The sequence below is a fragment of the Eptesicus fuscus genome, chromosome 13, assembly GCF_027574615.1.
Source record: "Eptesicus fuscus isolate TK198812 chromosome 13, DD_ASM_mEF_20220401, whole genome shotgun sequence".
NCBI classification, from domain to species: domain Eukaryota; kingdom Metazoa; phylum Chordata; class Mammalia; order Chiroptera; family Vespertilionidae; genus Eptesicus; species Eptesicus fuscus.
Window position 1 is genome coordinate 81,768,449 of NC_072485.1, and position 13,803 is coordinate 81,782,251.

Genomic DNA, 13,803 nt, shown 5'->3' on the forward strand with positions numbered 1-13,803 from the left:
AGGCTGAGGGAGAGGACGGGGAGGCTGAGGGAGAGGACGGGGACCCCCGGGAGAGGGCGGGGACCCCCGGGAGAGGACGGGGAGGCTGAGGGAGAGGACGGGGAGGCTGAGGGAGAGGACGGGGACCCCCGGGGGAGGACGGGGAGGCTGAGGGAGAGGACGGGGAGGCTGGGGCGGCCTCGCTGGGGTGCAGGTGCTTCCTCTCAGCTCTCAGCCAGGGGCTGCAGGGCAGGGCTCCCCGGGGCCCGAGGAAGACAAAGGGAGGCCCCTCCTCTGCGGGGCCCGGTCCCCCGGGGCCTCACCGGACGATGTCCTGCAGGGCCCTCAGCAGCGGCTTCTCCTGGTACTGGACGCCGTGCTTGGCGCACAGGGACCGCACCAGCGGGGCCACCTTGTGGAAGTTGTGCCGCGGCATGGTGGGGAAGAGGCTGGGGGAGGGGCGGAGGGTGAGGCTGCGGCCCAGGGAGACCCCGCGCTCTCCCTGCGCCCCCGGGCTGTTCGTGGACGGCTGTGTGGGCCGGGGGACGGGACGTCGATGTGAAGCTGGAGACAGAACTCCGAGCTTTTCTAAAAAGGGAACCAGCGCCCGGCCGTGCGGCTCAGGGGTTGAGCATCGACCTATGGGCGAGGGGGTCCCGGTTCCATTCCCGTCGGGGCACGTGCCGGGGGTGGGCTCAGGCCCCAGTGGGGGGGCGTGCGGGAGGCAGCCGGTCAATGTTTCTTTCTCATCATTGATGTCTCTCTCTCTCCTTCCCTTCCTCTCTGAAATCAACAAAAATCTATTTTTAAAAAATTGAAATCAATAAAAATATATTTTAAAAGTAAAAAAACAAAAAGGAAACGAGTGAACTGGAGGGTGAGAGGAAAAGGAGGTGGTGGGAGACGAGGATGAGGGCAGCAGGGATGGGGCCTCGGGGGGAAGCCCCTTAGCATCTCAGCTCCCGGCAAGCTGGGCCTCAGTTTCCCTCCAATAAAGGGGACGGACGCCCTGCCCGCCCGCCAGGCGCACGGACCAGGGGAGGCCCCGGTGGACGCTCCAGCCACACGGGCGCTGTCCCCCCGACGGGAGCACAGAGCGCCCCTCCCGGCCTCAGGGGGGCTGGCGGTGGAGCATGCTCGAGGGCTGGGAGGTGGGGGTCTCCCCAAGTGGGGGAGAGAGGGAGCCCCCAATACTGCCCTCTGCCCAGGTGGGGCTGGTGGCCACGCCCTCCCACTGCCAGTGGCCCGCCCCCGGCCCCCCCTCCCCGTGCCTCACGCACTGGTGCTCGATCTGGAAGTTGAGGTGCCCGCTGAACCAGTCGTTGAAGAAGGACTGCTCGACGTTGCAGGTGGCCGCCAGCTGGCGGGGAGGGGAGCGGGGGAGGGGGGAGGCCAGGGGTGAGGAACGAGGGGCCTCGTCTCCTTCCCACAAGGCCCAGCCTCCTCGCCCAGGTCCCAGGGCCGCCCTCCCCCCCCCCACCCGCCCCGTGCCATACTGTTCTGCCCGGAGCCCTCATCCCGCCGAGTCCCCGCGGGCCCTCCCAACGAGCCGCCGCCCTTTCCTGCGCCGCCCGGGCCAGCAGCGGGCCAGGCAGCCCGGCCGTGGGCGAAGGGCCGGGGACCCACCTGGCTGCTGAACCAGTCCCGGTACGGCTCCCGGTCGATCTCCATGACGATGTGGTTCATCTGGGTGACCCACACGAACCAGTGGCTCTCCAGGAACCTGGGGGGGGGCGGGGGGGGGTGCTCAGCGCGGGAGCCCTGCCTGCTCTCCCGGCCCGGCCACGGGGGGAACAGCTCCTCCCCCCACCCCAGGCGGCCCAGGCGGGCGAAGGGGGTAAGTTGGGGTGCCAGGACGTGAGGCCCAGGGGTCCCTCTTGTCAAAGAGGCCGCCAGCACTGGCATGGGCCCAGGGAGGGGCGGGGAGCCGGCACCTGATGAAGTTGAGGAAGAGGATGGCGCCCAGGACGCCGTAGAAGGGGCTGTAGGTGACGAAGAAGCGGGCGTAGTAGCTGATGGCCCAGGCCAGGTCCTGCCGAGAGAAGCGTGATGAGACGCGGGGGGGCCCTGCCTCCGGCACCGCGTCCCCACCCGGGCGCGCACCCCCGCCGCCGGGCAAAGGCGTCCCGGGGGCGGGGCGGCTCGGAAGGGGGGTCTCGTTTCCAGGGAAACGCTGAGTCTCAGCCGCAGGAGGGGAGCTGCGCGGTCTGCTCTCAGGGACAGAAACAGGGATGGGGACCGTGGACAAATGAGGGGCACCCACAGGGAGGGGTCAGAGGTCAGCAGTCCTCTCGTGGGCCGGGGCGTCTGACCGTGCACCCGCACCCGGCAGGCTCAGGAACAGCCCTGGGGTCCTGTCCGGACTCATGGGCACCTGGGAACCCCTTCCTCCGTGCTCACCCAGCACCCGGGAGGGGGTGGGGGGGTGGGGAGGGTGCAGAGGACAGAGTCACGGCCCGCCCGCCTCGGGGACCACAGCGGAGCCTCGGGGGGCTCCGGCCCTCCCAACACCAAGCACCCCGTCTCTCCCTGCACCCTCCCCCGCCCAGAGGAGCCCAGTGTCACGGGGGAGCAGGCGCCCCGCTCCTCAGCCGCCTCAGGGCCTCTGCCCGGAATGGGGTGCGGAGCCAGGTCCCCCTCACTCTCCTCCCCAGAGGAGCCGATTCCAGCGCCACCGCCCGCTTCCTGTGGCTGTGGGGGCTCCCTCACCGCCCCCCCCAAGGACGGGGAGAACCTCCCACGGGGGCTCCGCAGGGCGTGAATGCGGAAGGGAGCGTAGCCGCATCTGAGCTCTGCCCGCTCGGCCCGCCCCCGGCCCCACATGGCCGCCCAGAGGTCTCCCTCCCGCGCACACCCGGTCACGCACCGACCGCCACGCTCGGAGCCACCGCGGCCTCGTTCCCTGCCGGGGCCCACGGGTCAGGTCCAGCCTCCGGGCAGGACCCACGAGCCCTTCCCACGCCTGGCCCCGGCCCTGCCTGCCCGCAGCCCATCTCCCGGCCCGCGTGCGCCTGGCCAGGACGTGCCGTGTCCAGGCCGCGTCCCCGGCGGCGGCTGCTACTCCCCTATCTGCCCAGCAGCTCGCCCTGCAAGGCAGCTCTGTTCGCTCAGCTCCACATCCAGCGAGGGCTTCTCCGTGTCAGAGGCTAAGTGGGGTGCTGGGGGCAAAGGTCATTCAGAGCCCGGGCCTCCAGGGACAGGCTCAGAGAGGTCCCTTGAACACCCCACGGAAGGGGGCTGGTGGTCCCGGGGGATCGAGACCCGGGTCCCGGGGCCTCCCTGGCATTTAGGAGCCTCCACAGGAGGGGGGCCTGAGCATGGTCCCCGTGAGTCTCAGCACCGAGTCTGGGAGCGGTAGGAGGCCCAGCCCTCCGGCCCGGCTGCACGCTATTTCCGGGCAGAGCGAGGGCAGGCCCTGCAAAGGCCGAGGCCGATGGGGTTCCCGGGCCCTGCCCTCGGAGCCCGTTCAGGTGCCGTCGGATCGGCTTTCCTGCCGCCCCTATTTAATTGCTTTGTTCCTTAGGGAACAGAGTAAAAAAAAAAGATGAAGTATTCCTATCACCTGCGTGAGGCAGATTAGAATACCCAGCAGAGTGGCCTGCCCGGGGCCGCGGCTCACGTTGCTTCTCGGCCCGCGGCCACGGGCCCAGGGAGCCCGGGGCAGACAGCGGTCGCGTAGGCTCAGGCCTGGGGTCAAGTTCCCATCACTTACTGACCCAGAAATTCCATTCCTCCAGCCCCTCCGGCCTCCCTGGCAAACCGGATTAAACGACACAACGTAGGGGTCAGAGCCGGACTGTTCTAGAACAGCGTCAGTCCTGACGAAACGCTCGCTTTGGGGAAAAGAGCGCGTCTTGGAGGTGAGCGGGCGGGTTCTACCAGCGCGGGCCTGGCGGACGCGTGCAGAGTCACGCCTCCTCCCCAGCCACCACCCGTCTCCAGAGTCCAGTCCGTCCAGACCGGCTCTCTTAGCAGAACCAACAGCCACGGGCAGGCCATGGTTCAATTCCCGGTCAAGGGCATGTGCCCGGGTTGCGGGCTCGATCCCCAGTAGGGGGCGTGCAGGAGGCAGCAGACCCATGATTCTCTCACCATTGATGTGATGTTTCTCTCACTCCCTCTCCCTTTCTCTCTGACATCAATAAAAATATATCACAAAAAACAAACAAACAGGAATCCACAGCCACGGGCCGACCGGTCCTTCCAGGAGAGGATGTAAGACGAAGTGCTTTGCGGCCTTCAGATGCGATACGGACTCGGCCCTGTCGCTCAGAGGCTGTGGCGGGTTGGGGGGCCTCGGACGCGGCGTTGGCCAGGCCTGGGTTCTAGAGCCCCCCACCCCTTGGTGTCACTTCGGGAAAGTCCCAAACTCTGAGTCTCACCCTCTTCATTCATGAAACCGAGTGAGAAAAAGTGAAGAGAGACTAGCAGTCCCTGCACCAGTGACGGGGAGAGCGGGGCCCTGTCCCTGACCCCCTGCGCCCCGCTCTGCCCGTGCCGACCGCTCCGTCCAGGTCACGCCGCCGCGGGCACGGTGCCCTCTCAGGTCTACACAAAGCCAGGCTGGTGGGAGGCCCGGGTGCCCCACGGGCGGTGCCCTTCTGAGGGGGCATTGGGCACAGACGCAGACCACGCACGGGGCAGACGAAGTGAGGGGGTGCGTGGAGAGGGTGGCGCCGGCCAGGAGCCACGGACTGCGGCCCGACCAGCCCCTTCCTCGCCGCCTCAGGACCACCCCCCGGCCACAGCCCGGGACGTGAGAACACGGTTCTGCTGCTAACAGACCTGCCACGCAGCCCGTGGCGCTTCCCCACGCAGCCCGGCAACCCGCACACCTGCGCCTCCGCGCGAGCCAGCGCCCGCTCGCCCCGCCCAACGTGTGACCGCGCGTGGGTCTCAGGACACGTGGACACAGGAGGCCCCGCTGAGGGCTCTGCCAGGCGCTGGCTCCCAGGGGCCCCTGTGCGTGGGGCCCTTCGGGGTGGGTCAGGGCAGCCCCAGAGCAGGTCCTTTCCCGAGCAATGAGGCAGCGCCCCGAGGGGAATCGCCTGGGCCCACAGAGGCAGGAGGGCACAGGGCAGGCCCGGGTCCGCCGCCCAGACCCCCTCCGCGCGCCCCGGCTCACGACGCCCTTCGACTCACCACCCAGTCTTTGCGGACGATCATGGTCATGATGATCTGGTACTGGAAGTACATGGGGATGAGCAGCGGCGGCCCGACTGCGGGGGAGGGCACAGAGGTGCTCAGAGCGTCCTGTCCCTCCTGGGCCGCCCTGCCCCCCATCCCGTCCTGTCCCCATCCCGTCCTGTCCCCAGACCTGCCGTCCCCGTCCTGTCCCCGTCCCGTCCTGTCCTGTCCCCCGACCTGCCCCCGTCCTATCCTGTCCCCGTCCTGTCCCCATCCCGTCCTGCCCCCCGTCTCGCCCCGTCCTGTCCTGTCCCCCGACCTGCCGTCCCCGTCCTGTCCCAGTCCCATCCTGCCCCCGTCCCGGCTGGAAGAGCAGGAGGGGCCGCGGCCAGCACACAGGCCTGCAGCTCACGCGGAGGCGGCCGGGAGCAGACAGCACCTCCACACCCCCACCCGGGATCAGGAGCAAGGGCCCTGCCGGCCTTGGGGCCCGTCTGTCTGAGGGCCCAGGAGGGCTCTGCAGGGAGGCTGCTGTGGGCCTTTCCTACAGGGTCAGTGTCACTTTCTGAGTCTGCAAAGGGTGTCGGTGGGAGAAGAACAGAGGGTGAGGGGTGAGGGGTGAGGGGTGAGGGGTGAGGCTATGGCGCCCCGCACTCACTCAGGAAGAAGTACTCGTGCTGGTGGTTGTAGGGCAGGTATTTCAGCTTCTTCTTGCCGTACTGAGGAGAGAGAGGGAGAGAGACAGAGGAGAGAGAGGGAGAGAGACAGAGAGAGCAGAGGAGAGACGGTGAGTGCCGGCACCCGCACCCTGGGGCCCCGCCTCCCGTGCCTTCCCCACCCGCTCTGCAGCCGCCACTGTCCCCCTGTCCCTCGCCTGTCGATCTGCCCCTCCGGCTGCTCGGGCTGACCCCAGGCTAACCGCGCCAGCACGTCCTCAGCCGGCTCAGTGCGTCCCCTGCGCGCAGCCTCAGCTCCCGCTCCACGCCAGCCCGGGAGCCGGGAGCCGGGAGCCGGCCCTTCCGAAGCTGAGGCTCAGTGCCAGGTCCCTGCCCTCGGCCACAGGGGATGGGCCGCGGGGATCCGCACTGAGAGCGCAGACTCGGTGCCCAGAGACAGTCACTAAGGAGTGTGGGCGGTGAACGCACACCCCAACAGCGCACAGGCACAGCCCCGCAGGGAGTCCCGGCTCCCCCGCTGGGAGGGAGAACGGGCCGGCCCTCCTGGGAGCTCCCGAGGCCCAGTGAGCAGCTGCCGGACCAGGCAGGGCCTGGGCATTTCCCCGTGGGGCTGGGAGCATCTGCCTCCTCGGAGCCTCCCGCAATTTCGTTTGTTTTTTTTTAATATATTTTATTGATTTTTTACAGAGAGGAAGGGAGAGGGATAGAGTGTTAGAAACACTGACGAGAGAGAAAACCTCCCGAAATGTCAAAGCCAAGCACTACTCCCAGGCCCAGCGCCGTCCCCACGGGAGCCGCCCCTGGAGGAGGGCTGGGCATCCTCACTGCACAAAGCTGCTCGGGCCCCTCTGAGCGCCAGCCAGTGGGAGAGCCACGGCCCCACAGGGTCCCCTCGGCCCTTTAATCCTAAAGCTCGGCCCCCGGGGACCAGCCACCCTGCTGCGTGGAGGCCGAGACCGCAGATGCTGCGTGCAGAGTGCACCTGCTCTGCCTGTCGGGCTGGGTCTGTGGGGGGAGCCAGGCCAGGCGAGACCCTGCCCAGGTCACTCAGCCCGAGCCCCCTTTGGCATCCATATCACTGGTGGTTAAAAAACAAACCAATGAGCTGGCCGGTGTGGCTCAGGGGTTGAAGGTCGACCTAGAAACCAGGAGGTGCCAGTTTGACTCCCCGTCAGGGCACAGGCCCGGGTTGCGGGCTCCATCCCCAGCGTGGGGCGTGCAGGAGGCAGCCGGTCCGTGATTCTGTCTCGTCATTGATGTTTCTCTCTCTCTCTCTCTCCCTTCCTCTCTGAAGTCAATAAAAATAAATTAAAAAAGCAAAAGCCAATGAGCCCTGGGCAGTGTGGCTCCGTGGGTAGAGCGTCGGCCTGTGGACCAGCGGGTCCCGGGTTTGATTCCGGTGAAGAGCATGTACCTCGGTTGCAGGCTCCTCCCCGGCCCGGGCCCTGATTGGGGTCGTGCAGGAGGCAACCAGTCGATGTGTTTCTCTCACATCGATGTTTCTCTCTGTCTCTCCCTCTCTCCACTCTCCCTAAGAATCAATGGGAAAATATCCTCGGGTGAGGATTAAAAAAAAAAAGTCGATGGTTCAATTCCCCGTCAGGACACATGCCTGGCTGCAGGCTGGACCCCTGGGGGGGCGGTGCAGGGGGCAGCCCCTCGATGTCCCGCTCTCACACCGATGTGCCAGGTGCTGGCCCCGGGACACTGCTCCTGGGCAGCCCTCCCCTGGGCCCGAGGGCCCGAGCCGCCTCTCCAATGCGTCCATTCCCACTTCCTGCGGGACATCAGAGCAGGGGGGGGGGCGGGGGGAGACGCCGGGTGCCGTCAGGCCAACGCCCCTGGCTCCCAGGTGAGGACAGAGGACAGTGACTCTCAAAACCACAGGGAGTCTGTGGGCTCCTGCACGGAGGGCCCCGACGGGAACAGAGCCCGGCTGTCCCAGGCCTCGCCTCCTGGCGCCAGGGGCGCGTCAGCCCCTCGGCTCCGTGCGGCCTCCTGGGCTCCCGCAGGGCCCCCCTCACACCCAGAAGGCGTGTCCATTTGCTCCAACACTGTCATTAAGGCCAGGGCTGAGGCTGGCCTTGGAGGGGCCCCAGCCAGGGAGGTCTCAGAGGTGGGTGGAGGGGCCCGCACTTGGGGGGGGGAGGGGAACCCCGAGTGGCCATTCAAGGAAGGGGGGAATGCAGCTGGTCCAGGGGCCTGGGAGGCATATGACCCTCAGAACAGGCTCGGTCCCCAGTGGGCGGCATGCAGGAGGCAGCTGATCAGGGATTCTCTCTCATCGTCAATCTCTCTCTCTCTCCCCTTTCCCTTCCTCTCTGAAATCAATAAAAATACATTAAACACACACACACACACACACACACACACACACACACACACACACACACGAAAGCTGGGATGATCAAACAAACACATTATTTCCCTTAATGTCCACTAGGGGGTGGCCCCGGGCAAGGCCCCATGGGACCCCGAGCCCTGGCGTAGAGCAGACACAGGGGTTTGGTTGCTGGCGCTTTTTCTCGCTGTGACCTGGCAGGAGTTACTCCATCTCTAGCCTTCGTTGTTCCATCTATAAAATGGGTTTGTGGGGCGCTCCTGCCTCAGGGTTAAGCAAGGATGAAATGATGACCTGCACGCCGCGCTCAGCTCAGGGCCGGGCCCTGGACTTGCTCAGTAGGAGTGCCCCCCTCCCCACTGGGCCCCCACACCCCTCTCCTCCAGGACAGCCCGCACCGCACAGGGAGAGGGCTTGGGGCGGTGGGGCCATCAGAGGGGAGACGCAGGGGAACAGAGGGTGCTTTCACCCAGGGAGGTACGGTTGCCCCACCCCCACCCCTCCCTCCCCGTGTCCAGACCCCAGGAAGGAGACGGTGGCGCGCAGGGCTCTCTCTGCCGCATTCCCAGGCGGAGGCTGACCGGGGACGCGGGCCAGGGGCACGGGGAGGGGGGCACTGCCCGCGGGGGGCCCGGCTTCCCGGAGTTCCGCCGCCCTTTGCCCGGCCGCTGGCCCTCCCGCGCCCAGCCTCTCCAAGGACCACGAGGCCAGGCTCGGGTGCCAGGGGCATGTACAGGGGACTTGTCAGCGTTGGAACAAAATGTCTGAGGAGGACAAGGGCCTTCCTTGTCTGCCCAGGAGTGGGGGAGGGGAGCTGTTGCAAAGTCCAGCACCCGCCTCTGGGAACCTGCGAACTCCCACAGAGAATGAGCAACAGCCCCCCCTCCGCCCCGGGGCACGCGCAGAGCAGCAAGACCCCAAACCCCAGCTCCGGCCTCCAGGAGGGCCCCGGCCATTCCCAGGGAGGACTGGCCGCACCGGGGGCTGCCTGACCCAGGAAGCGAGGGTCAGTGGGGGACGGGGGGGGGGGGGGGGCGCCCAGGCAGGTGGAGGAGGGTCTGGGCAGGGAGGTGGAAACAATGGCCCGAGGACGTGGCCCAGAACGAGGAGGAGCAACGCCAGCCGCCGGAGATCACGGCTGTTTCATTCTGCTCTGGACGCTCAGCTCCTAAACCCAACGCAAACACAGAGCGGGAGCTAGTAGAAAGGACGGGGCTGCGTTTTCACTGCTTTCTTTCTTTAAAAAATAAAATAAATGTTTTTACTGATTTCAGAGAGGAGAGGGAGAGAGCAACATCAATGATGAGGGAGAATCATGGATCGGCTGCCTCCTGCACGCACCACCCTGGGGATCAAGCCCACAACCTGGGCCTGTGCCCTTGACCGGAATCGAACCCGGGACCTTTCAGTCTGCAGGCTGACGCTCTATCCACTGAGCCACATCAGCGAGGGCTAAAAGTACAGATTCTGCCCTAACAGGTTTGGCTCAGTGGATAGAGCATCGGCCTGCGGACTCAGGGGTCCCAGGTTCGATTCCGGTCAAGGGCATGTACCTTGGTTGCGGGCACATCCCCAGTGGGGGGTGTGCAGGAGGCAGCTGGTCGATGTTTCTAACTCTCTATCCCTCTCCCTTCCTCTCTGTAAAAAATCAATAAAATATATTTTTAAAAAAATAAAAGTACAGATTCTTTCTAGAACAGGGAAGGCGGCCCACTCCAGTGAGTTACTAGGTGCCCAGTCACCCAGAGGGGTCCGCGCAAGGACAGGCAGCTCAGCCCGGCGCCGGGCTCAGGAACGCCCCGTGCCGCAGGGACGGGCTGAGCAGTGCACCCCACTTCGGGAGCTGGGGAGAGATGTGAAGGCAGGACATCAGCTCAGCCCAAACCCACTGGGCAGAAGCGAAACATCCAGAAGCGAAACTGCAACCCCTGGAAGTAGTCTGTCTGAAGAGCGGTCTACGCATCAAAGAAATGAAAGGACCTTGGCCGGGGGGGCGGGGGGGGGGGGGGGGCGCGACTTGCGAAAATCAACCAAAAACGTTCTCCCGGAAGTCATAAAGCCCAGAAGGCAGGAAGGCGCCTGCTGCCTGCGGGCGGCCCTTTGGAGCGCCGGGCCAGCTGGTTTATGGCCTGGAGATAAGGGCGGCCTGGGGTGGGGGTGGGTCTGGCATAGGACAACCTATCAGGCCCCGAGTCCTTTCCAGGGCACAGCTCAGCCAGGAACCCAGAAACAGCCGCCCTGTCCCCCACAAGTGAGAGGGGAGGACTGCACGGAGCACGTGGCTGTTCAAATGCTACGGCAACTGGGCTCCCCGACCCCAAGCCTCTGCCCGCCCTGCCCACCAGCGGCCCTGGGCTCCCCGACCCCAAACCTCCGCCGCCCTGCCCACCAGCGGCCCTGGGCTCCCCGACCCCCAAACTTCTGCCCGCCCTGCCCACAGCGGCCCTGGGCTCCCCGACCCCCAAGCCTCTGCCCGCCCTGCCCACCAGCGGCCCTGGGCTCCCCGACCCCCAAACCTCCGCCCGCCCTGCCCACCAGCGGCCCTGGGCTCCCCGACCCCCAAACCTCCGCCCGCCCTGCCCACCAGCGGCCCTGGGCTCCCCGACCCCAAACCTCCGCCCGCCCTGCCCACCAGCGGCCCTGGAGAGGCGTCTGCAAGGAGGAGCCGCCAAAGAGCCCTCCCTGCCAGCTCTGCTGGGGACGCGGGTCTCGTTGGGGGCCCAGCGCTGTCAGCACGGCCGGAGGCTCCACAACAGGCAGGCCCCTCAGCAAGGGCGGCCCCTGTCCCCGGAGGCCCGCCAGTCAGGCCGCGGTCGAACCCTCCTCAGAGCAGCAGGCTTTGGCCCGGGGACCCCCCTTCGAAGCACGGGGTGTGGGCTCATTTCCTCTGCACTGACCAGGCCGCAGGCATCCGCCGTGGCGGCCGGGAGACGGAGGCCGCTCCTCCCGGTGGCAGCGAGGGTGCCCGGGCCGCGGGGCACAGCACGGAGCTCCAGGCTCTGCTGCGGGGCCCACCCGCCGCCCCGGGACCCCGCGGAGCCAAGGATGGCCCGTCTTTGGTCAGCAGTGGGCTTCCCCCAATCAAAGTGGGTGTCGGTTTCCTTTCTGGGGGGAACTGAACCCTAACACAGGCCGTCACGGAGGGGTTCGCGTTCTTAAAAAACGCCGTAAAGAAGGACGATGCTGCCCTGACCGGTGTGGCTCAGTGGGTAGAGCGTCGGCCTGCGGACTGAAGGGTCCCGGGTTCGATTCCGGTCAAGAGCATGGACCTTGGTCGCGGGCACATCCCCAGGAGGCAGCTGATCGATGTTTCTCTCTCATCGATGTTTCTAACTCTCTCTCCCTCTCCCTTCCTCTCTGTAAAAAATCAATAAAATACATTAAAATACTCGGGGCCTGATAGGTTGTCCTATGCCAGGACAAAAAAAAAAAGAGGACGTTGCTTAAATACATTGGGGGGGTTTTGTTAAAAGGAAATTGTAACAGCAAGGTGGGCGGTAATCATGGAAGAGGGACGGAGCAGAGCCCGGGACAGCCCCGGGCGGGCCGCGGGGCTGGGACTCCCGGAGGCCGGCTGGGCGAGGCGCGAGCTGCAGACAGAGCCTCCGGCTCGGTGTTGGCTTCTGAAAAGCCAGCGTGCGCGCTCACACACAGAGGACATACGAGCCGGCGTGCGCGCTCACACACAGAGGACATACGAGCAGGCGTGCGCGCTCACACACAGAGGACATACGAGCAGGCGTGCGTGCTCACACACAGAGGACATACGAGCAGCGTGCACACTCACACAGAAGACATACGGCATGTGGTCACGGGCCACCCCGGCGCATGGCGTTTGGGGAAGGGGGCGGTGGAGACAATAGGAAACGCGCTTTTCCGTTTTGTATATTTTTGTGCCACTTAAATGCTTACAGTGGGCATGTGCTACGTCTATAATAAAAACTGCACTGATGTTCAAACGAGGCCGTGAGGCAGAGCGGGGGAAGGGGGCGCTGTCAGGCCTGGGCCTCACCTCCACGCCCCGTGTGACCGGAACCGCCCCTCCCGCGGCTGGCACAGGGCGACGGCGCCCAACCAGGCCCTCCGCGCCCAGGCCTGGGACTCCACGCCAGCCTTCCTGGAGCGGGCCCTGGGACCGAGCTCGAGCCCCGGATGTGTCTTCCTGCCCCCCGTTCACATGCCCCCCCCCACACTGTGCCTCCGTCCACCCCCCCACACACACACACACCCGTCCACACGGCCGCCTGTCCTACCTCAACGGGCTGCCACTCGCCCAGCACGAACACGTGCCGCATGTTCACGTCCGGGTCCTTCTGGAAGACGTTGGGCTTGGCGTGATGCTGGAAGTGGCGATGGTTCCACCAGTTGGCGGAGGCGCCCTGTGGGGGAGGTGGGGTGAGGGGTGCCGTCCGCCGGAGGGGCTGGGCTCGCTGGCCACGAGCCCTGCTCAGGACCAGGTCCTGGGACCAGCACCTCCGGCTCAGGGCCCACTTCTCCGTTACACACGCCCTGCCAGTGCCGAGTCAAGAAGGCGGGCATCCGCCACCCCCCCCCCCCAGGCCCGTCCCCCAACAGGAAGGTGGCGAGGCCTCTGCACGCCTCCGCCAGGTGTGCCCTCCGCGCCCTCACCCCCTGCGGGGCTCCGTGCCCCTGGCGTGAGGAGAAGGGGTCTCAGGGGCAGGAAGTGGTCTTGGTGGGAACCCGAGAATGAAAACATGGCCACAGCCCTGGCTGGGTTGGCTCAGTGGGTGGAGCGTCGGCCTGCGGAACGAAGGGCCCCGGGTTCGATTCCAGTCAAGGGCACGTGCCTGGGTTGTGGGCTCCATCCCCAGTAGGAGGGGGCATGCAGCAGGCAGTCAATCAATGATTTCATCATTGATGTTTCTAGCTCTCTCCCTCTCTCGCCCTCTCCCTTCCTCTCTGAAATCAATAAAAAAAATATACTAAAAAAAAAGAATCAACCAATGAATGCATAAATGAAACAACAAAGCGATGTTTCTCATCAATCAAATAAAATGTTTACAAACAAAAACAAACACGTGGCCACACAGAGCCGTGTCCAGGAATGCTCCCGCGGCATTCTTCCCAAGAGCCCGGAGAGGAAACAGCCCATCGGATGGAGACCCACCAGCCGACAAGTGGGTGAGTAAGACGTGGCCGATCGTACAATGCGCTCGGCCGGGCCTTAAACGGAACAACACGCGTCACCGCATGGACGGCCCTTAGAAACACGTCATGCCAGTCCCACAGGACCACACGGATGACCCCATGTCTACGAAATGCCCGGAAGAGAGAAACCTAGAGACAAGTGGTTGCCCAGGGCTGGGGTTGGTTTCTTTTGGGAGTGACGAAGAGCCTGTGATGATGGTTAAGTCAACGGCTCGTACACTTTTCATATGTATTTTTCACTGATCTCAGAGAGGAAGGGAGAGGAGGGAGAGAGAGAAACATCAATGAGAGAGAATCATGGATCGACTGCCTGCTGCACGCTCCACACCGGGGATGGAGCCCGCAGCCTGGCATGTGCCCTGACCAGAAATTGAACCCTGACCTTCTGGTTCAGAGGTCGACGCTCAACCACTGAGCCACGCCGGCTGAGCCACTGGCTTGTGCACTTTAAATGGGCGAATGGGACCGTATGTGAATTGTATCGCAATGAAGCGTTTTAAACAAACAAGG

The 13,803-nt window shown here is 65.3% G+C and overlaps 1 protein-coding gene across 1 annotated transcript in view; it reads right to left on the reverse strand.

Annotated features, from left to right (window-relative positions):
• The window catches only part of FADS2 (fatty acid desaturase 2), a 29,370-nt gene that overhangs the window by 791 nt on the left and 14,776 nt on the right, over positions 1-13,803 (reverse strand). Inside the window, exons 5-11 of the mRNA XM_054724898.1 lie at positions 12,378-12,503; positions 5,765-5,825; positions 5,122-5,198; positions 1,914-2,011; positions 1,606-1,702; positions 1,260-1,339; positions 303-428 (exon numbers count right to left, since the gene is read on the reverse strand). Coding sequence (XP_054580873.1) covers positions 303-428; positions 1,260-1,339; positions 1,606-1,702; positions 1,914-2,011; positions 5,122-5,198; positions 5,765-5,825; positions 12,378-12,503 — 665 coding nt within the window. The remainder of the gene's footprint in view (positions 1-302; positions 429-1,259; positions 1,340-1,605; positions 1,703-1,913; positions 2,012-5,121; positions 5,199-5,764; positions 5,826-12,377; positions 12,504-13,803) is intronic.